We start from the raw sequence: 23,087 nt of genomic DNA on the forward strand, positions 1-23,087 counted from the left end.
CTTGATTGCAGAGCCCTGAGAGTTTCCACCGGTCTGTGCGCTGTAAGCACAGACCGGTGGAAAAAAAATGCATCCAAAGTGGGCTGTCATTTGGCTCTAGATAGAGATCACATTGCTGAAGATGTAAGCACAGTAGGGAGGATTACCGGGGAGGATGCTAACAACTTTCAGCCTCTAAATAGAATCCCACAGTGGTGGAAAACTGTTCAGATCCAGTGGCAATCCTGCTCTGTAGCTATGCATATCAACTCAATTTACATAAATGTTCTGCATTCAAGATATCACTTTACCTCTTAACATCTACAGAGTTAGTTTCAGGTTTACATCCCATTACATGTTTTTTGACTTATGGCATATCCAAGTGGAAATATTATAAAAGAAGAACCATAAGATGAAACTGATTTGAATGACAGCATCTTTAGTTAACTGGGACAAAAAGAGAAATCATATTTCTCCCACATTAGCTTCTCTTCATTGATTCCCTGTTGAGTCAATGAAAAGATTGAACTGAAATTCCTTCTCTTGACAGACAAGGTCTTGAATAATCAGACCCCATCTTGTCTTGAGGACCTCATAGCACCATATCATCCAACTTTGCTCTCAGACTGAGAGGTTTACTTGTAGTTCCCAGGATATTTAAAAGTCGAATGGGAGGCATAGTCTTCAGTTCACAGGCCCCTCTTCTGCTGAACCAGGACCCAGTACCCAGGCCCACATAAAAATGTTTTTTTGTTAAACAACAAAGTTTAAAGATTTGTGGTTCCAACAGGAGCACATGCCATCGCACCATAATTTTGTAGCTCGATCTCACTGCTGAGCCTGAGCAGAAGTCATCAGCCAAATAAATTTGTGTCTTGTTTCTGTTTTATCTATTTTAGGACAAGGTTATTATTACAGATAAATTCACGGGTAAGCATCTCTTTATCCCTCCTATCTATCCTGAACATTCATTTCGCACAATCTGTAATGTTTTTGGTGCTTGGAATTCAGCGTCTTGCTCAAAAACCTTCTGACATGTGTACAGAAGCAAATAAAGTCTCAGATTAAGGTGAAACCAACAATAACTCGAGGCGTCAGTGTGTAAATTCAATTCAATTCAGTTTTATTTATATAGTACCAAATCACAACAGCAGTCACCTTAAGGTGTTTTATATTGTGAGGACCATACAATAATAATAAAAAAGTTAAACCCCCCCCCCCCCCCCCAAAAAAAAACCCCAAAACAAAAAACGTTTAAAAAGCATCATAATTGCCTTTGTACTATAGTGAAGAATAAAGTAAAGGTTTATTTAGTGTAGGACTCTTTTTTTTAAATATACCAATATTTCAGGATGACTGTATAAAATGTAAACCTCTTAAATGCCAAGAGAGAGATGTCTGGGAAAAAAAATGCACATCTAATAGAGACACCTTTTGCCGATGTAAATCTACAGTCATAGCTGATCACTTCATATTTGTTCTGTTTGCCTTACAGAAGCAGTTTGAAACTGATTTTTTTTTTTAAATTGCAAAACTGCATCTTGCTTTCATTCCATTGGCTCCTAATTGAACTTGAAGAAAAAAAAAAGAGGCAAAGTTAGAGAGGAGACATCCATAAAAAGTATTTTAAATAAAGAATGTTGTATTATAATTCAGGGAGGTTCTACAGTACCTGACACTGGTTTGTGTTTGACTTGGTGACAATGTCACACAAGAAATTACAGCAGAGCTCCAAGAAACAACATGTTTTCCCCTCCACACGAACAATTTTCTCTTCCAGGGTTTTATGGTTGATAATATGAAGAGCCACTTACATGTTGATGGTTTTCTTGCTCCTCCGGGGTGGATGATTTGTCAAGAATTAAGAACCATACTGGGAATAAGTATGATGAGAAGGAGATCCTGCAGCTTCTTCAAAATCAAAGGGCCTTTTATGGTTTGCTGCCAAGGTCAGTGGGCAGTGAATTGCTGCTTACTGCACTCAGACAGTGCACACTGACCTTGAGCTAACCCCTCTGTTTTGAATGCAGGGGTTAGCTCAGGTGAATAGGTATTTACTATTTACGAGGTGCTTCTGTGAACGGGTTCGAAAACATGTCGGTTTTGAAAGCCAGAGTAAACATCCTGTAGTTGCTGAGAGACAATATGAGCAGACATAGAAGGAAATTGACTGTACTCAGCAGCTGAGGCAAGAAGAGAACAAGACACGCTGTGCTTGATTTCCTCAGACTGTAGGATGTACAAATTCAGACACTGTTATCAGCTGGTCAACGAGTCTGCTGCTGATTCATTCAGTGGGGACGCTGTGTTCAGTTTGTGAAAAATGCAGCACAGCTGCTTCTCTACTCGGCCACCACAGACACAAATGCAGACATTTACAGTTTAAGTGGCATGTTAGATTTGTGCCAATTCAAGACAGTAAAGAGAGACCTGGATAGACTAGAAGGCTGTTTTTGTCCTGCAAGAATAAGAAATGTAATAGTGTCCTGTGCATTTCTGCCTCCTTCCCCATCTGTTTCCAGCTCTGTGGGGAAAGATCATTATCAGTTAGGTTAATTAAAGAGTCAGCTCTGACTGACCACTGATCCTTGGGTTCCTACAAATTAAAATTGAGTTAGTTTTAGTTTAAGTGTGTGAAATAAAGTCTCTGACACTTCCCTGTTCCTTTAAGACTGTTTATCTGCGAAGTAAATTTTATATATATATATATTTTAACCTGATAGGGTGGCCCAAGGGAAAAATGAACTGGTGGCTCCTCATTAACTTCCTGTTCTCCCAACCCTGTTTGTAATGTGACCTCTGCCACATCCCACAGGTTTGCTGTGGGGGTTATTTAATTTAATATTAATAGGAATATCCAAGAGTAAAAGCAAAAATGGTAAATAGACTGGTTCTTATATAGCGCTTTTCTACTCTTCTGAGCACTCAAAGTGCTTTATACAACTTGTGCATTCACCCAAGCACATTTGTCTAAGTGCTTTTTTAGATAACATTCACACACATTCATACTCTGATGCATCGGAGAGCCTCTTGCCCAAGGATATTTGGCATGCAGACTAGGGGAAGCCAGGAATCAAACCACCAACCTTCCGATCAGTAGATGACCTGCTCTACCGCCTGAGCTACAGCCACCCTACAAAAGGATGCGAGTCTTGAACAAGGACTGAAGCAGGACATATTTTTTTAGCATATTTATAATGCTACACTGTCTGATGCTAAGATGGCTCTGTGGTGAAGTTGTTTACACTACGCCATTCACACCTTACACACAAAAGAAATCCAGTTTTAGTCTGGGAAACATAACCCTAGCATTAGTGGTCACAACCTGGTATACTCCCGATGGTGGTCCCAAGCCTGGGAAAATGGGAGGACAGCACAATTAAATCTGTGCGAAATCAAACATGTGGATTCCTCTGCTGTGGTGACATCTCCCCCTTTGCAGTTATAACAGCTTCAAGCCTTCTGAGAAGGCTTTCCACAAGGCTTAAGTCAGTGTTTATGGGAACCATTGACCATTCGTTCAGAAGTACATCTAGGAGGTCAGGAAGGCCTGACTCTGGTGCCAGTTTAGTTCAGTTGGTGAGCAGGCAACCACATGCCAGCCTGCGTTCAAGTCTGACACCGCTTCAGGACACCTACACCAGGATTTGCCGGACTAGAGCAGCGCAGATACTGAATGACCCGTCCCATCCTGGCAACAAACTGTTCCAACTTCTGCAATCCAGTAGAAGGTTCCGCATCATCCTGGCAAGAACAGAGAGACCCAAGAGGAGCTTCTATCTATTAAGAGTTCCTTTCACTGGAACTAAGGAGCTGAGCCAAAATCCTGAAAACAAAACAGTCCATCATCATTATATCCCCTCCACCAAACTTTACACTTGGCGCACTGCAGTCAGACAGATACCGTTCTGACAACCGTCAAACCCAGATTATTCTTCTCCCCAGAGAATATGTCTTCACTCCTAGCTAAATGCAAAACTAGTGAATTTCTCAAGAGACTTTTAGATTCATTAATTATCAGAGATCAGAACCTCAGAAAGCATGTAGTGTAAAACTTGCATGGGTCGACCTTACCACAATGCTCACAGTTCATTGTATATTTCATTTCTTTATGATAGCAATGAATAAAAACTCCTAAAGTTCTAAATATCTTGCTTAAAAATGTTAAAGGAACCCTTTTTAGTCAGAGTATAGCATCAAGCAAGTTAAACTTCTGGGATGTTGAACTGGTTATTTAGGGAGCAGTGGGGGTTGTTAATCAGTTTCAGTTGCTTTGATGTTAATGAAATGAACCACAGGGGCACTAGAGGGATAACAATGAGACGACCTCTAAAACAGGAATGGTTTTGCAGCTGGAGACCGCTGACATTTTTCTCTCATCTTTTCTGACTTTTTTTTTCCCACTAGTTTTGCATTTTGATAGGGTCAGTGTCCCTACTGGTAGCATGAGGCGATACCTGGATCCTACAGAAGTTGTACACGCAGTCCAATTCCTCCAGGATTGCACATCAATACATGCCATTGCCAGAAGGGTTGCTGTTTCTCCCAGCACAGTATCGAGAGCATGTTGGAGATTCACTGAGACAGACAGTTCCTCCAGGAGAGCTGGACAGGACCAGAGAAGGTACTTAGCCCATCAACAGGACCGATATCTGCTCCTTTGTGAAGGAGGGACAGGATGAGCACTGTTAGAGCTACAAAATTAGCTCCATCAGGTTACTGGTGTAAATGTCTCTGACCAAACAATCATACAGACTTCATGAAGGTGGCCTAACAGCCCAATGTCCTCTAGTGGACCTTGGTCACTGCCCAGCACCGTGGAGGATGACTGACATTTGCCACAGAATACCAGAATTAGCAGATTACCCCAACCAGTCCCGGCCGGTTGGATTTACTTTACCCGGTAAAGTAAATCAGTTGGGTATCTTTGTTGGCCTTCAGATAACAATTCTGATGGCTAAAGAACCAAATGGGACAGGCAAAAAATAAAAAAATTAGCAGATTACCCCAACCAGTTCCAGCAGATGGCTGCCCTTTGCTGAGCCTGGTTCTGCTGGAGGTTTCTTCCCATTAAAAGGGAATTTTTCCTTCCCACTATCACCAAAGTGCTTGCTCATAGGGGGTCATATGATGGTTGGGTTTTTCTCTGTATGTCTTATTGTTGTCACGGCCGAGGCCGAACCCGACAACCAGACTCAAATGCAGATCATACACAGAGGCACGGATGAGTGTAATTAACAGAACTTTATTTCCTAGGGCCTGACAAATACTGTGAGCTATGAGGAATAACATGGGACTTCAATTACGGTGGTAAACAGGAGTGACGCTAAACTATGAGAAATGCTAGATTTTCGAAAGCACCAGAGAATTGTGACACAGGGGATATGTACAGGGGCACGGGGCAGGAAACATGACCTGGAGGCTCTGAACACAAGAATGAGAAGAGACACGTTTTAGTGACTGAGTCTGTAAATCCTGGTGAGTATGAACCATAAAGAAACATTCTTACTTTGGCAAGTGGGGGAATGGCAAGGAAGGGGTGAGTGGTCTAAGTGAGCAGTTTTGGTCTCCAGGAGATGGTGGTCCAATTGAGTACTGTGACAGGAGGGCAGGCAGGTGGGTGAATCCGAGAGGTGCTGTGACGCAAAGAGCTGCCAAGCACAAATCAGCTTTGGGATGAAAGCATGTATAGCCAGGAGATGGCAGACAACAGGATAACTGATGGAAGAAAAAGCCCAGGTTGGATATAATCCTCTTACAAACAAAATCTCTTTCAGTGAACCACTATGGTGCCCAGCACTAACTGTGGTTAGCTGAAGACTTGTTGAAGAGGAGTGATGAGCACTGGTCTTAAGTACTGGCAGCTCAATTGCCAGCAGGTGTGGAGACATGCAGAAAAGCAGCGACTCCTCCCATGGGTGGAACTGTGACTCATTGGAAAAACCCCAGCACTCACCCAGACCACGACAATTGTAGGGTCTACCTTATAATATAAAACGCCTTGAGGCAACTGTTGTTGTGATTTGGTGCTGTATAAATAAACTGAATTGAAATTGGTGCCCTGTGCTTTTCACACATGAGTTAAAGTTCATCCTGAGCACTTGTGACTGATGTGACACGGTCTGGAGAAGCTGTTGAGATGCTGCTTGTAACATTGTTCAGCATGACCAGTTTGGTGGTAGGTCAGTAATGGTCTGGGGAGGCATATCCATGGAGAGACACACAGACCTTTACAAGCTAAGCTACGACACCCTGAGAGCCATTAGGTATAATAGGTATAAAAATGCTTGGACCAATTGTCAAACCCTACACTGGTGAAAGGGGTCCTTGAGTTCCTCCTGATGTTCAGCAAAGCCTGCTCTCATGTGGCACAAATATGCAGGCAGTTCATGGAGAATGAAGGAATTGATACCATTGACTGTTCTTAATGCTCATCTGACCTAAATCCAACAGAACACCTCTGAGACACGATGTTTTGGTACATCTGACACAGCCAAGTTTCACCAAAGACTGTCCAAGAGCTCAGTGGATCCAGATCTGCGAGGAGATCCCTCAGGACACAGTTCGCCGTGTCATTAGGAGAATGCCCCAGTGTTGTCAGGCAGGCATACAAGCACGTGGGGGCCATACAAACTACTGATTAACATTTTAAGTTGCTGCAATGAAATTCCTAAAAAATTGACTAAACGGCTGCATCATTTTTTCACTTTGATTTTTTTAGTATCTTTGAATGCCCTGTAGTTTGATACTTTTCATCAAACAATGTGGCATCTTTCATTCTATTACACAGTTCACAGCGGTATAGATATCCAGCATGATTTTTTCCCATTTAGAGCTAATGTATTTTCAAAGTGTAAGTTTTTGAGCAGTGTAGAAAGTTAGAGTTAAGAGAATTGCATCACTATTTTTTACACCGTTTGCTGAGAACATTTTGAGTTTTTATTTCACGTTTCCTTTGCAATCCAGTCTGAATCCAGCCCTCTGCTGGGATCAGAGTACTCCTAATATTTTGGATCAAAGTCATCCTTATCTGATTTAAATAATTTAAACAACAGAAACTGGAGGATTGATCCAGATAAAAAACTAGATGAAATTATCTGATTGTATCAAATCACGTAATCCTGGTTTTCCTTTGAACAGCTGAGCTCTGCTGTTTGTAGTTGTGGTTTTACCCCTCAATATCCTGAGTTGGTGCAGCCAACAAACTATGGTGGAGATATGTCCTGGTTGTCCCACGCACAGCTCTGGTGTTGGACTGAGTCATATTTGATTGAGTCAAACTGTGCTTCAGATGTCTGGTATCTTTAATAAACAGTGTGAGCCATTAATGAGAAGTACAAATGCATCGCTACAAAGTCACAGGCCTTCACTGAACATTCAAATTCATTTCATGTAGGAGAGAGAGAGAAAAGAGGTGACACGATTTATGAAGTGCGAGGAGAAATAACATTAGTCTTTTCTTTGTTGATGGAACATGATGTGAAAAATGTCCTCTCTGCAGTGTCGCTGACAGCAATTAGCCGGCAGCCACGAGAGACTGGTGGGAGTTTGGAGGAGTGATGAAATATATTAGACTCCACAATCTGCTGTGGTGTAAATATTTTCACACTGCTGAGAATCAGTTGGGTCTTTTGGTATGCTGTAGGGTTGAAAAGCATGTTGGATAATGATGGAAGAAGAGGTTCTTATTTAAACTGCGCCAGCACTCTCGGAGCTGAGATCAAAGACTTTCTAATGCTGAGCTTTCAGTTTGATCTCCATGTTAACTGCTACTGTGGCAGCATGATTTAAAACCAGGGATCGGAAATGTTTGATCGTTGGTTCCGTTAAAGAGAGACGGCTACACTTTATTTTCAGGAATGACATTTGCCAGATAAACACACAGGTGCTCATAGTGGTGATTGTGTGTGTGTGTGTGTGTTTCCCTTTTCCCGGTCTCAAAGGTCAAGTAGGTGAACTTTGCTACTACAGACAGAGCGGTGCCCTTTGTGGTTTTTATTCTGAGATGCTATAAACAAACAGACACAGGCTGGAGCGTTTGTTAGGACTGTAGCTGCCTCCACGCACGAAGCGACTCGTCCCTCACGCATCGTTTTGAAGCTGACGGCGGACTTTCCAAGCTGCGGTTGCCTGGGTGACCCTCTATTATATTTACTACCAGGTCATGTGTCAATCAACGGCATTCTTCATTCTCATTCGTTGTCACTTTTCAGTTGCCGGCCTGGAAGTTGAGCAAAGTTAAATCGGGTCCCGCCCACTTCCCCCCTTTCGCTCGCAGTTTCTGTTTTCTCTGCAAATCGTTACCAGTGACCATTTTTGCCAGATAAAGTGGACAATGGCAGGATTAGACTGGACTTGTGGGGTTTCCACTTTACGTCAATGGGAAGTAAGTTTATAGAAATTGACGGACTGTTTAGGGAAGTGATTTCTTTTCCTGCAAAGAGTTAGATGAGAAGGTTAACACCGCTTTTGACAGTAAATATAGTGGTAAATATTTTGTATAGCTGCAGACAGGATTTGGTTTGATACATTATTGTGCAAAAGTCTTGATTAGGGTTGCTAACTTTTAAACTATCAAATAATGGAGACTCATGGCGTGCTGGCGTGCACAGCCAGCTGGGCATAGTGTAAATATGCACTGTGTGTTCATATTCTTACAGTAAAAATACAGTAAAACTTTGGCATTCGGTTTAATCAATACCTCATCTAAATCAATAAAGAAAAATGCAGTAAATGATGACAGAAATCATAAACAAGCAAAAAAGAAAAAAATATTCAAATCAAATACTGCAAATACAGGCATCAATTAGCCAGGTTTCTATGCTACATAGACCAAACGGAGTCGTAATTTTACGAATCACGCATTACTCATATATGTTGTTCGTCAGGGACCGTCGCTAACTGGGCAAAAACACTGTAAAACACTCGTCTGATACAATTGCAGTCAAATCAGATTTGATATTCGTAAGAGTGCCATCTGTTGGTCAGGAAATGACATTGCAGGTAAAGGTCAATATATGGGACATTAGAAGGGGGATACGAACCAATTTTGCTCATTATACGGGATATTCCGGCTAAAACGGGACATTTGGCAATTATAACCTTGATCCACATCTCATTTCTTTATGCAAGTTTTTATTTTTTGCCCATGTTTGTTACACTTAGTTCAGATCATCAAACAAATTTCAATATCAGACAACAGGGTTGTGGCCAAGCAACTCACAGTTGTTCTAGATGAACTAGCTTTCGTAAGGCTCACTCTACCGAAACTGCACTTCTTAGAGTGTCTAATGATATTTTGATGAATTATGATGCTGGAGAGTGCACTGTTTTGATGTTGCTGGATCTGACCTCTGCTTTTGACACTGTTGATCATCTTATTTTGTTAGATAGATTAAACCACTGGGTGGGTGTATCGGGTACCGCATTGGAATGGTTTAAATCTTATTTGTCAAATCGATCTTTCTCTGTGGCTACCTCTAAGTTCAGATCCCCCGTCAGCTCTCTTGCCTATGGGGTGCCTCAGGGCTCTGTCTTGGGACCGTTATTGTTTTTGTTGTATTTACTCCCTCTTCTGCAACTTCTTAGCTCTTTCTCTGATATTTCATATCATTGTTTTGCAGATGATATTCAGCTATATATCTCTTTTAGGCCACCTGATGTTTCTAAGCTCCAAATCTTGTTAAATCTTTGGTTCGCTCTTGTTTTTACTATTTAAGAAATATCGCTAAGCTGAGTCCCATTGTGTCACGTTGCGAATTGGAAATGATTATTCATGTTTTTGTTTCATCTCGCTTAGACTATTGTAATTCCTTGTTTACTTGCTTAAGGAATGCCTCCCTGGAACGACTGCAGGGTGTTCAAAATGCTGCTGCTAGGCTTCTGATAAAGTATCACAAATACTCCCATGCCACTCCCCTGCTGATTCAACTGCATTGGCTCCCTGTCAAGTTCAGGGTCCATTTTAAGATCATAATCATGACTTATAGGGCCCTGCACGGTGTAGCTCCAACTTACATAAGTGATCTTCTTCTTCCTTATCACCCCAGCAGGTCCCTGAGGTCTTGTGACCAAGGGTTGCTGGTTGTCCAGCATACAAGGTTAAAAACAAAAGGTGACAGAGCATTTGTATCAGTGGCTCCCAGACTGGAACTCGCTCCCTTTGAGTTTGAGATCTGTGGACTCAGTCATGTCTTTTAAAAAGTAGTTAAAAACGTATCTGTTTAAACTCGCTTTTGGTAGATTTTGTTTTGTTTGAGATTTTAATGTCTGTTTTCTGCCTTTGTAAACCACTTTGTCATTTTATCTTGAAAGGTGCTATATAAATAAAATTTTACTTTACTTTTACTTTACTTTACAACGTAAGTAATATACAAAAGGCAGTTTTTAAATGATGATTTCATTTATTTAAGGGGGAAAACATATCAAAATCTACTTGGTCATGTGTGAAAAAAGAAAACTAATTACCTCCCCACCCCTTGTCAAATCATGAATTTACTGTGATTAACCACATTGTTTGGAAAGCTGAGTTCAGTTTCACTAGCAACACCTAGGCCTGATTACCGACAGACCTGATGAATCAAGAAATCACTTAAACAGACAAACTGAAGAAGCCACAATCTAAAGAAAAAGCTTAGAAACAAAGTTACTGATCTCTATCCGTGTAGAAAAGATTACCAAGCCGTTTTTAAAGCTTTGGGACTTTTGCAAACCACAGTGAAAGCCTATATCCACAAACACTTTGAACAGTAGTGAACCTTCCCAGGAGTGACCAGTTGACCAAAACTACTCCATGATGACTCATCACGGAGATCATAAAAACCCAGACCAACATTTAAAGAACTGCAGGCCTAACTCATCTCAGTTAAGGTCAGAGGTCATTATTCAACAATAAGGAGAACGGTCAAAAATCAAGACTTCCAAACCAATGAAAACCACTGCTGATCAAAAAGAGCACAAATGCTCGCCTCATATTTACCAAAAAAACAAAATGCTGAACTTTTTGGAAGGTTTGAGTCCTCTTACATTTCTTGTAAAACGAACACAGCATTTCATAAAGAGAACATCATACTGAGATGTTTTTGGTGGTGGTAGTGTGATGGTGCGGGATTGTTTTGCTGCTTCAGGACCTGGATGATTTGCTGTAATTGATGGAACCATGAATTCTGCTCTCTACCAGAAAATCCTGAAAGACAATGTCCAACCATCACTTCATGGCCTGATGCTCATCCACGCTTGGATCATGCAGCAAGACAATGATTTGAAGCCAAAGTATGGACTATTGAGATACTTTGGCATGACCTTAAAGACACCCTTGATGTTTAAAAAACCTCCGATGTGGCTGGATTAAAAACATTCCGCAAAATGATGGAAAAGACTCATTGCCAGTTATCACAAATGCTTGATTGCAGTTCTTGCTGCCAAGGGTGATGCAACCAGTTACTAAATTTGGAGGGCGCATTTATTTACACAGGGTCAGGTAGCTTTGGATGGCTTTATTACATTAATTAATGAAATCATCATTTAAAAACTACATTTTGCATTTAGTTGAGTGGTCTAATATTAAAATTTGTTTGATGACTTGAAACAAGTAAATGTGACAAATGTGGAAAATATAAGAAATCAAGGAAGGAGCAAATACTTTTTCACAGCACTGTAGGACAGAGTCAGATGAATAATTTAGCCATTTTACAGTATTTATTCTAGCTAAGATAACCAACCTTAAGTTTTCCCCATTTGGCTCATCCTTGCTTCATGTTAGCTACTTTACGCTAGCTAAAGTAGTTGACTGCTGGATCTTACTTGCTTCATTCATTTTATGCTAGCTCAGGTAAACGTAGTTTGCTTCATGCCATCTATTTATTCTAGGTACGCAATAAACCGTATAAAAGATGGACCTAACTATTTGGCCACCTTTTTTAAAGTTATAACAGTTATAAAAGTCCTGTTTTGAAGCTTAGTGCTGAGAACTTTTACCGCCGCCATCTTGCTGTTTGAAAACTGGATGTGACCAGCATGAGGCAGAAGTGATTGTGAAACTGCTAACAACTTATTAATCACAGGTTTTTAGTCAATGAGGATACCGTGACACTGACTGACCGGCATGTATAAAATGAACACGTTTTATACACCATGAGCTGAAATGATTGATTTGAACTCATAAACTCATCAGGAAGGTCAAGGCAGAGGGCCATTTTTCTCATCGCTATATAAGCCTGAGGTCAGTCACAGCGATTGGGCTTTGGTGGTCCTTCAAAATGATGCAATTTTTTTTATGTTGGATTCACTTTTCAAAGACAGAAGTCAGTTAGTCGTCAGTCTAATTTGTTGTTTTTTAGTCCGCAGATTATGAGCCTTCACTTCCTGTTTCAGAGAAGTCTAACCCCCTGACACGTGACATCGACCGAGCTTCGGCCTATAGCATTGTGAAGATGTTACAAGTTTGTGATTCCCAGATGTTCCAGGAAGAGGCAGGAACGACCTACCAGGTATATCAGTACTAGCCTTCATGATGGGAAAATGTATTCTCAAAATTTCCTTTTGAGAATTTCTTTCTTTAAATCTCATTTTCAGAGGCTTTTGAGTGACCAAGTGGTGAAAACCTTAACGGAGGTTTCTAAAAAGGTGGAGGTCATAATTAAGGTGCCTTTTTTTCCTCCTCCCTCAATATTTGGATCTGTATTTGCGTCAGTCAGTCGGGCATAGGCTATTGTGCCTTCTGTGTCTTTAACAGGATCCTCAGGAGAGCTGTGTTGTGTTGAGCGGTTGTGGCACTTCTGGTCGGCTGGCTTTCCTGATCTCGGTAAAAGTTGTCCCGAAATACTTTCTGCGCTGTTCAGGCTTTTGGAAAGCGTATCAGTTACTTGAACGTTCATAATGGAAAATCAAGTGCACAGTGAGCCAGAGCAGAACGAAACAGACCCTGCCAGTAATATGAGGAAAATGGCTCTTAATTAAATTATGTGATCAGATCTTTCTTGCTCATGGAAAAAAAATGCTTCCTGTGTTGTGTGTTTATTGTCTGTTTGTGTTGTTAGTCAGGCTTCAACAAAGCACTGAGTCAGCTGAACCAAAGTGAAGTGTATTCATACATCATTGCAGGAGGAGACAGGTGAGTTGGGGTTGTGTAAACAGAATATAACCAGCAGCAATTTTTTTGCTTGATTAAAATCCTGTAATTAATCTGACATATGCACACATACATGTTCTGGTATCATGTCCTCAGAGCTCTGCTTTCCTCCCAAGAGGCTCCCGAAGACGACCCCAAACTGGGCGTGCTCAGTCTGAAGAAGGTCTGGGACATCCTGGAGTGTGTGTCTTGTGTTTTGTGAGAGCATTTTGACCACAGCATGTTGTTCTCTGCAGGTGTGTGAGGGAAAGAAGCGAGTCTTGTTCATTGGCATTTCCTGTGGACTGTCTGTAAGTCAGCCTCAGCTCTGAGGTCAGAGTTTGAATAGTGTATAGCAAATAAGGTTTACCTTGCTCATACCTGAGAAACAATTCAATCCGCAGATAACTCGAGATCAACCTTGAGTTGTTGTGAGTTTTGACGTTCACAACTCTTTAACTTCTCGTGTGTGCGATTTCTGCCCCCATAGGCTCCATTTGTGGCAGGGCAGCTGTATTTCTGCTTGCAGCACCCTGAAGTCTACACACCTGTGCTGGTTGGCTTCAACCCTGCACATCAGGCCAGGTAAAGGACTTTAAATATTTGCAATGAATGTATGATATGTGATAAGTTGTGAATAAATATCCATTTTGTCTTTGAAACAAACTGTCTTTATGTATGTAGAGATGAGCCCATACAAGACTGCACCTTCACGTTTCACAGTGTGGTACAAAGGATGCAAGAACTTGCAAAAAGCCAGAAGGCCTTCCTCATTAACCCAGCAGTTGGGGTACTTGTACCTTTTGAACTTGATGTTCTACACATTACGGTCGATGTGCATTTATATTCAAAAAAGTAAGTGAGCGGTGTGTTTATGATTGGCTGGTGACTGTGTGTGTCTGTTCAGCCCGAAGCCATCAGTGGGTCCTCCAGGATGAAGGGAGGCAGTGCAACTAAGATTCTCCTGGAAGTTGCCTTCTCTGCTGCTCATGCTGCCACTTCCTCCAACACACCTATCACACATAAGTAAGCTGGAAGACATATGTCATGTGTCATATGTCATGTAATGTCATGAACATGCTAACTCTTGGCATGTTGCTGTTGCAAGTGTGCCACAAGATTAGCTAAAGGGACAGAAAACTTACAAACATACAGTGCAGCACTTCAGAGTCACACTGCTAGCAACCGATGATTTATGTAAATTTGACAAGCTGAACGCATTCTGTACTGTACTGGAGACGCGGCACGAAGGAGATTGATTGACAATGGTCTACAGCCAATCAGGACGCAGAACACAATGTGCTATCAAAACCCCCCAAAAAACAGCATGCAAAACTGCCCCTAAAAAAATCTGCGAAACAGCGAGGCTGCAAAAAGTGAACCGCGTTAAAGCGAGGGACCACTGTATATCTACTTCAAAGTGGCTTACAAGTGAGGACTTAGATGATGGTGCCACTGGTTCATATATTACCAGTTACATATTAAAGCCTTCCTTAGGCCTCGGGGCGTCGGGATGAACTGCCATGTTTCTCATCTGCTAGAAATTCCTGAGTCTGTGTCATTTGTTTGACAGTTTATGTTTATTTAAGTTTCCTGTGTTGCAAAGAAATTCTACTAAATAAAACAATAGATTTCGATCAAATACGCAGACCACATAAATAACATACAGCGTGTAAGCTTTAAGTGAGCATACATTTTGGACTACGTGTAAGCATTGGGTTTCAATATGTTTAGGCCTAGTCCATCTAGTGCAGCGTTTCAGAACCGCACCACCAAACAAAAATGTCACAAAAAGCATATTGATAATTTTTCCCCTCACACCAGGCGTAGCGGAATTGGCTCAGTTGGTCCCCAGTATACCTTTTTTGCTTTCTTCTGATCAGCACTCATGCTAGGGCCTTCATCTGGGTCGGAGTTTTCTCCAGGACCCAGGTCAGACTGGCTACTTTTTCTTTTCAAATATTTATCTATTGCTATTATGCGCTGCATCGACTCACTATTATGTAATTTCTTCTTCATCTTCTTCTGTTTTACTGGCAGTGGCAACCCAGTCAATTAGAGCAGGTAGTTGTACTGCCCTCTAGTGGAGGAGAATGTAATTGTTCTGCCCATTATTCATGCCGGTCGCTTAGAGTAGCGGTCCCCAACCCCCGGGCAGAGACTGGTCCGTGGGTCGTTTGGTACCGGGCCGTCTGATACCGGGCTGTGAGAGTCGAGACTCGGGTGTGAAATTTATGGTTTTCAGGGTTTTTATAGGTTTTTATCGTTATTTTGTTTTCGTTTTTATCGCTAACTTGTTCCCTGAGTCTTTTCCTGTGTGTTATGAATAAATCTTCTTTTTTTCCTCAGCGCTACTGGTTTTATTTTGTTGTATTTGTCTGCGACACGCCGGTCCGTGAAAATATTGTTGGATATAAACCGGTCTGTGGCGCAAAAAAGGTTGGGGACCGCTGGCTTAGAGTACTAATCAGGTGGAACCAGATAATCTTCCACACCTATGTGCCGCGGCACAGTGGTTGGGAAACACTTCTCTAGTGGATAGACATAAACACACACCTAGGTATAAATAAACACTAGTCTGTCTAGTGGACTAAGCCAGTAGGTAGATTAGGCTTAGACACATGCCTAGTTGACTTGCTTAAATAAAAGGATAGCTTTTGCTGTAAATTCAGCCTTTGGTGTCTCTTCAGGCTCACCATCGTCTGAGTCTGAAAATGTAGCCAAAATACCTTAAACGTATACATTTCAAATACCCACTAGGGGGCGATCTGTGGATCCAAAAGACTTCATTTGTTAGTTTAAGTGTTAGAGGATACAATTATAATCTATGATCCCTATTAGGGTCACGTCTTGTAAATGGAAAATACACTTAAAGAAATATAGAAGAGCTTTTGATATATAGATTTGTTTAATTACATATAAGAGCTTTGTCACAATTTAGTAAATCAGATCATTTTTGATTGATTGATACTGATTGGAAGACTATATAAGAACAGCTAAACCAAAATAGTTTCACGTGTATTTAATAAAATAATAAAAAGACAGAATGTACAGTTACTTCTGGGTCTCCATCATAACCCAACTTTACTCACAATAACTCACATTGTGTGCTTGTCAGTTGCATGTATCAATTTAGTATCTGCTCATGTTCTCATAACCCACAGAAAATTTACTGAAATGTCCTTGAAGCTGACATCACCAGCAAGTTGAGAATAAGCAGAAAAGCTGTTATGTGTATTGGAGGACACCACAGCGTATTTTATTGGGTTTTGCTGACCTCTAGAGGTCATTACAGAAAAGAGAATCTGTTTGGCATGATGATAGACACAAAAATCTGCGCTCTGTGCTTTGTTTTTTTTTGTGTCTGTTCAATAGTGGTGTTCTGCAGCACATGAAGGCATATGAGAGAACTCTGGCTGTCACGTACTCTCAGACGGACGGCATCACTACTCTGGTGGAGGCAGCGGGACAAAGGTAGAACATCTCATCCGACACCTTTAACTGACACCTCGAAACTCACTGACAAAGAAAATGAAGTATGTTGATTTATAGCAGCACACTGGTTCTAGCTGTTAGTGCAGGTGACAAGTGAATTAGTTGATGAATCAGCACAAAAAGCGTAGAAGCAAAAATGACTACAGATGCTTAACATGTTGCCATACTCACAGCTTCCTTTGGAAATCTGTTTGCTGTGAGTAGAGAAAGCTTCTGAACTTCCCCCCGTGGCATTTTTCATGTCGGGTCGGCAGTTTCAGTCTGATGTGCTTCTGGCTGTGTTTCAGTTTGCGGTGCAGCAGGCACGTGTATTACCTGGGCTGGGGTTCGCTGGCTTTGCTGGGCCTCATTGATGCCAGTGAGTGTAGCCCCACATATGGTGCAGGTAAGCGCAGTGTGATGTCCTCATTAGGAGCCAAACTACACTGCCATAAAGAAAATGTGTTTTTTTCTTTTTGTTTCGCATCGCAACTAGTGATGGAAACTGTGTGTGTGTGTGTGTGTGTGTGTGTGTGGCACAGACTACGAAGACGTTCGAGGCTTCATCAGAGGAGGATACAGAGAGCTGAATAACAATGACGGTCCCTTAACTTCACTGGTGTGTGAAAGAAAACAATGTAATAACATCTATTTAGACAAAAGATAAACGATTGAGTAATCACTGCATCAAATCTTTCATTTCACACAAGGCTCAATCAATTCACAGTGAAGTGCACAGATTCTTCTTCTACAGAAATCCTGCCACTACCAGCTGACTGCAAACATGGAGATTTCTATTCTAACATGTCTGTGGGTTTGAAACAAGGCCACACAAAGTAATAACATGTCTGAAATCCTGTAAAATCCAATTAACATTAACATCCAGGTCTTGTTGTGTACCTTGCAATGACACATCTGTCTCTGCAGAGCAGAGACTAGAGCAGGATTAGAGTAAAATACACACTGCTGTATCTGCTCAATGTTCCTTAATCTTTTTTTTAAATTATACCGCTTGTTGGTGTTAATTAGATTTTCATATCAGTGTCGGTAGGACTTACAGGGCACTCTATCAGTCATTTAGACATAAAATTACATGTTTGCTCCTGCATTCACCTGTTTCAGGGTAGGGATTATATGAATGGGCTAATATGAATGTTGAACAGAGAACCATATCTAGGTCCTCAGTTAGAAAACATAAATAAAGAATTCATTCTACACAGATTAGCTGACTAAAATACAACCACTTCTTTGTGTCTCCCTCGGAATAATGGAAAAAAAATGAGCAAGATTAATGTAGAAAACAGAGAAAAATAACATATTTATTAAAGCATTACAGCTAGCAAGTGCATGGTGAGGTGCCTGTTGCCACAAATTTAGCTAGCAGGTAGTACAAAGGGTTATTGTCACTGACTAGTTCTGACTTACTCTTGATTTCCTAGCATCCCAGCCTCAGCGGATCCCCAGGATCTTACAAGACCGAACTTGTTCGATGTTTTTTTTACTAACGTTTATGACCAGGTCACCACCAAGTCATAAATGTGTATTAGCAAAATAATCTGAATGCAAGGAACAGAGCCAAACTTGGGCTGCGTCATCTGACATCCTTCTACACATTCAACTGGAAAATGTGATACAGCATACTGCTACAGTTTTGCAAACTGTGTGAATCATTAAGTCTTATTAAAGGGCCCAAAATCCAAGATACAGGAGGCAAGGAGGCAGTCCAAGAGAACAAAAGTTGAATTCAATTTATTTTATTTCAGTTTAAAGGGCCAAATCACAAAAACAGTCACCTCAAGGCGGTTTATATTGTAAGGTAAAGACGCTACACTAATACAAAGAAAAACCCGACAATCTGATGTCCCTCTTTGCACAAGCACTTGGCGACAGTGGGAAGGAAAAAGTCCTTTTTAAGAGGAAGAAACTTCCAGAAGAATCACAAGAATATCACAATGGAAAAAAAAGGGGAAACATACTATTAGTAGACACCCCGTCAAAGAGAGGCGTGTCCTATTACACTAATTAGGGCAACAGGACACAGGGTGGAAACTATCAGGGAAGAGTAAAAGTCAGAAATGAGGGAAAAGGGAGGAAGTCAAACTGACTTAAATAGATAAAGATTAACCTTGAACAAATAAATACTAAGACATGACAGTGACAGACATGGATAACACAGAGAGAACCAAAAACTAGAATACATACTAAAATCATAAAAAAGATTCAAAGTCTCTACAAACAAAACCCCCCAAAGTTCTCTGAAGTGTAAAAACAGTAAAACTGAAAGTGAAACTCAAATATTGACTAAGAATACAAACCCCCCCCCCAAAACAGTTGAACCACGCCTCGGTGAACAGCTTTCCACAGCTGTTATTGCTGCACGCCACCTTCCAACCCACCTCCAGCTCAGCTCCACATCTTCTGTCATCGTTGCCGTTCTGTTCTGTGCTGAGGCCACGCTGCCCTTTGCTTTCATTATAAACATGTGACAGGGCAGAGAGATGCTAATACCAGTCTTCTTCTTCTTCAGTGGTCCTGGCTATACCATAGTTTTCTCTAAAACTATGTCTTTCCTGTAGGGCCCCAAGTTCTCCATAGCACATGAGGACTTCCTACATCTGATCCTGCCGTGTCTTACTGATAAGGACACTGTGCTGCTAATCTACACGCACTCCGGTGAGACGGCGCTTTGTTTGTAACTTGGATTTTTTCCAGAGCAGCAAGTGTTTTGACAGCCTCTCTCCACAGATGATGCCACTGAAGTGGGTAACATGGCCCGCAGAGTGAGAGAAAAGACGCCCAACCTCCATGCTGTTTATCACCAGGCTGATGGAGACACAGCAGCTTCTTTACAACAAGTAGATGTCTGAAGTTTTGGAACTGCAATATTATGGTCTGATCTTTATGGAGTCACAATTAGAGACAGAAAGGATCTAGCTAAACTAATAACACACACACTGCACTGTTATTCACATGTCCAGCCCAAACTAAGTGTCAATTTAAAAAATAAGCTCTATTTTTCATTTTTGGCAGTGACTTGACAATCACTCAGCCTACAGTGAGGTCTGTGTTCACACGTTAATCTTGAATCTTGTTTCACACACAGTGCTGACTGATGGATTTTACAAACATGCACACTGCTGTGCGCACTGCATGTATGAACACCTGTTCAAGGTTTAACTGCATTGCTTTGACATTAGCATGAGCCAAGATGTTGTAAGACCTTTAGCATAACAACCTCCATCAGCTATTTCTGCTTATGTAGCAGACCTACAAAACTATTTCAGTTCATCAGTATTTTGGCATTTAAAAATATGAATTTAATTTTATTAGCCATTTTGTTTCAGGTTATGTACTGCTGCATTCAAAGCCCTCTTTAAAATATGTTTATAGACTGTTAAATCAGTTGTTCCCTCAGTAATTACAGGTTTTCCAGGCCCTGAGGTATCACAACAAATTCTTTCTCATCTGTCAACTGAACAACATCCCGAAGTGCTCTGTTGCAAACTTGGATGCGCCAGTGACAGCTGTTGCTAGAGGCATTATGTGTTCAGGTTCTCTTTTCTTTCCATTTCCAATTTGGGAACATCTGAGGAACACCTGGATGAAATTTCAGTACATCTTTGATCTCAAACCTGTACTTTAACCTTGAATGTCTCAGGAGTTCCTTGAGGGAATGTTTTGGATGGACTACAACTGGTAGTTTCTCTTTCCCAGTATAAAAAAGATTAGTTTAACAGCACGAATGTGCTGTGCTTAAAGTCAGGTCTGTGGTAGTAAACTCTATGAATTCTGCCAGGAAGACTGATCAAATATTAAGCCAGAATCGTGCCAGAAGCTGATGGTTACCAAAAGGGCCTGGTCGTGGTTCAGCTTACTGTGGGACATTAGTGGGTTTGTGTTGTATGCAAACGTCTAAGTTCTTCCAGCCTGAACCATGAGTGATCATGAATGTGTTTGGGTATAGTGTGGTCAGATGGTGTCTGGCTACAATTGTGTCATATAAGAAAATCAGATAACATATTAGCATTAATTGATACAAAAATCAAGGTTCACAACCTTTTATAACAACTGTACTTGGGTATTAATGTGGGTATCTTTTCTTTGCAGGGCGACATCAAAAAACTGTGTTTATCTACACTAAAGATAACTTGGCCTCAAGAAGCACTTGTTTCAGGGACCTTGCAGCATATGGTACAGTATACACACACACTTTGACACACATTAGCCCAACAACTCACTGACGCATGAGAAATAATATAATATTAAATGCTCTGCCATTATATTTCTGCCACCTTCTTTACTTAGAGACGTTTGCACCCATATAAAGAGATAAATACAGTGGAAGGAGGGAGTGTCAAAAAAAGTCATCTTTATTGATTCTCAATTTTTCTTGCTTCTGTAGATCTTATTTTGGATGGCAGGTTATTTTCTTTAATGTTTCCTCTCAGTGTGGTTTTTATAAATGCAGGGGAAGGAAAATCAATAACTTTTCTGTGTGAGCAGCGGGAGCTGTCCACCAAGCTGGTGCTGAACGCTGTGAGCACTGGAGCTCATGTCTTAAAGGGGAAGATATACCAGAACCACATGATTGACCTGCAGGTCACCAACACTAAACTGTACCGCAGGGCCACGCGTTTACTCCAGGTACTGTGATGTAAAACGCTAACAAAGCTTAAACACTGCATTACAAGGTGTACTGTTTGTGCTCCGTCCTTTTCATGATTACTGACTACAATTTTCACACTATTTATTTTAGTCTTATACCATAACTAGTAACCAATAAACAACATGATGGGAACCCACAGGGCAAAGTGGGTTTTTTTTTAAAATAAGTCCATCTTCTTACTTTTCTTCCTGTTTACGTGCAGCACATTCAGCAAAAAAGACTATAACTTACTAGAACTTAGAGGTAAATTAAGGCTTAATCATTCTATTTTCAGAAGCTTTCTGCATGTCCAGAGGAAAAATGTGAGGAAGCTCTTTTAAAGGCAATCTACCGAGTAGACATGCTGACAGTGGAGATGACATCCCCTGACATCACCACACACACGTGCTTTGCCAGAAACAGCACCAAGGTAAAGAGGTGGTGTGCATGTTGCTGACAGATCCGTACCAGAAACCCGATTTATAAAAGGTTTCTTCTTGTCATTACCTCTTTCAGTTATAGGTAAGTGCTTTAAAAAGCTTTACAAACATATGTTGAAACACGTTTTAGAATTTAAAAACAACTGTTTTTAAAAAATAATATTATTATTTTGACCTAGCTGCTATTTTGACCTATAGCTGTGAAAACTACTATATTGCTGTTCATTGGTTCTGTGTAATAGGTTGGAGGTTTTTATCAAAGTTCTTATAATGAAGAGGGTCTCAGCATGAGCGGAGGCATTCATCACAATTTGTTCAGGCTGTGATAGTTTTCTCTTGGGATTACATCACATTCACTTTTACTCATTTTACTCCATTTCAGAGGGGGAGTGCCAACTGCTGTGGCACTCCTCATCTCTTTGCTTGATTTTGCTCGTCGTCAGATTGTCCATTGATCCAAAGATGCTTGTGGCATAGAAAGAATCATGTTTAGAAGTTAACTTTGGTCTTCTTCCCCTCACCCCCAACCAGTCACAGCTGATTGCCGCCCTTTCCTGTGTCTGGTTCTGCTGGAAGTTTCTTCCTGTTAAAAGGGAGTTTTGCCTTCCCACTGTCGCTGAGCGCTTGTATATAAATAAAAGTGAATTAAATTGAATAAATTACTTTATGTAGAATGACCCACATGGTTGAAGAAAAATCTGGTTTCTGGTACGGATTGGGTCATCACATAAAGAGCTGAATAACTGAAGAGAGAGGAACTAAACGGCTGTATCATGTTGTCTCCCTCTTTTTAGGTGGTCCCTCTGGCTTTGGTCATTTTACTTACCGGTTGGTCACTCGTGGAGGCGGAGTCACATTTGAAGCAGCAGCCAATTGTTAGGGAAGCCGTGGCTCAGTGGATGTGGTAACTGAGGCCGTTAAGTTAAAATCTTACATACAAAACACACAGATTTGAGCACTTTTATCTCACTCTTAAATGAACATACTTCTGTTTTAATTTAATGTGATTGAAATAAAAAAAATTAAAAAAAAGTGTATTGTTTTCTAAGATAATGAAAGTTTTAGCCTTTTTGACTCAAATTCACTGAAATATGTTAGAAAGCCTGACACTCTGTTCTGTAAGCGTTTCCTGGAGTTTAAAGGCTCAGCAGGATCTGTCCGTGTGATGTAAGTCAATCTCAATCCCTCTTTAGCTCAACTTACTCACAGGTAGGGGATTAGCGTGATGTATGTGTGAGTATCTTGAGAGAGAGGTTGAACAGCTTTGGAACTCCACTGGAGGAGAGCCAAACACAGCGGCGAAGCCCAGAGAGAAGGAGGTCCCAAGAAGATGAAGTGCACATCAGGTCTGGATCAGAAAGCGTTAGGACACAATTCTCAGCATTTCTGTTTGCCACCTATAAAATCACAGTGATTTTACTTCATAAACCATTTATTACTT

The 23,087-nt window shown here is 40.9% G+C and overlaps 1 protein-coding gene across 3 annotated transcripts; it reads left to right on the forward strand.

Moving 5' to 3' along the window:
• Positions 1-8,188: 8,188 nt before the first annotated feature.
• gckr (glucokinase (hexokinase 4) regulator) lies at positions 8,189-22,610 on the forward strand. 3 transcript variants are annotated; one of them, XM_087835838.1, is made up of 20 exons: positions 8,189-8,365; positions 12,152-12,199; positions 12,318-12,467; positions 12,553-12,621; positions 12,713-12,781; positions 13,017-13,090; positions 13,205-13,271; positions 13,345-13,398; positions 13,578-13,672; positions 13,772-13,877; positions 13,995-14,113; positions 16,463-16,561; positions 16,870-16,967; positions 17,104-17,180; positions 19,138-19,234; positions 19,307-19,416; positions 20,669-20,752; positions 21,065-21,205; positions 21,502-21,636; positions 22,441-22,610. In XM_087835838.1, exons 1-20 carry the CDS (start codon positions 8,315-8,317, stop codon positions 22,552-22,554), a joined length of 1,857 nt encoding a protein of 618 aa, XP_087691964.1. In that variant the 5' UTR covers positions 8,189-8,314; the 3' UTR covers positions 22,555-22,610. The 3 variants fall into 3 exon arrangements, with proteins under 3 accessions (XP_087691964.1, XP_087691965.1, XP_087691967.1); XM_087835839.1 differs by having other exon boundaries at positions 21,505-21,636; XM_087835841.1 differs by lacking the exon at positions 12,152-12,199.
• The last annotated feature ends 477 nt before the right edge of the window (positions 22,611-23,087 follow it).

The sequence above is a fragment of the Neolamprologus brichardi genome, chromosome 23, assembly GCF_056152115.1.
Source record: "Neolamprologus brichardi isolate AB-2024 chromosome 23, ASM5615211v1, whole genome shotgun sequence".
Lineage (NCBI taxonomy): Eukaryota > Metazoa > Chordata > Actinopteri > Cichliformes > Cichlidae > Neolamprologus > Neolamprologus brichardi.

Coding starts and splice junctions, on each gene's coding strand:
- gckr (XM_087835838.1), top strand. CDS start 8,315: ATGGCAGGATTAGACTGGACTTGTGGGGTTTCCACTTTACGTCAATGG. Junction 8,366..12,151: donor CCACTTTACGTCAATGGGAA/GTAAGTTTATAG, acceptor TAAACTCATCAG/GAAGGTCAAGGCAGAGGGCC. Junction 16,968..17,103: donor TAGCCCCACATATGGTGCAG/GTAAGCGCAGTG, acceptor TGTGTGGCACAG/ACTACGAAGACGTTCGAGGC.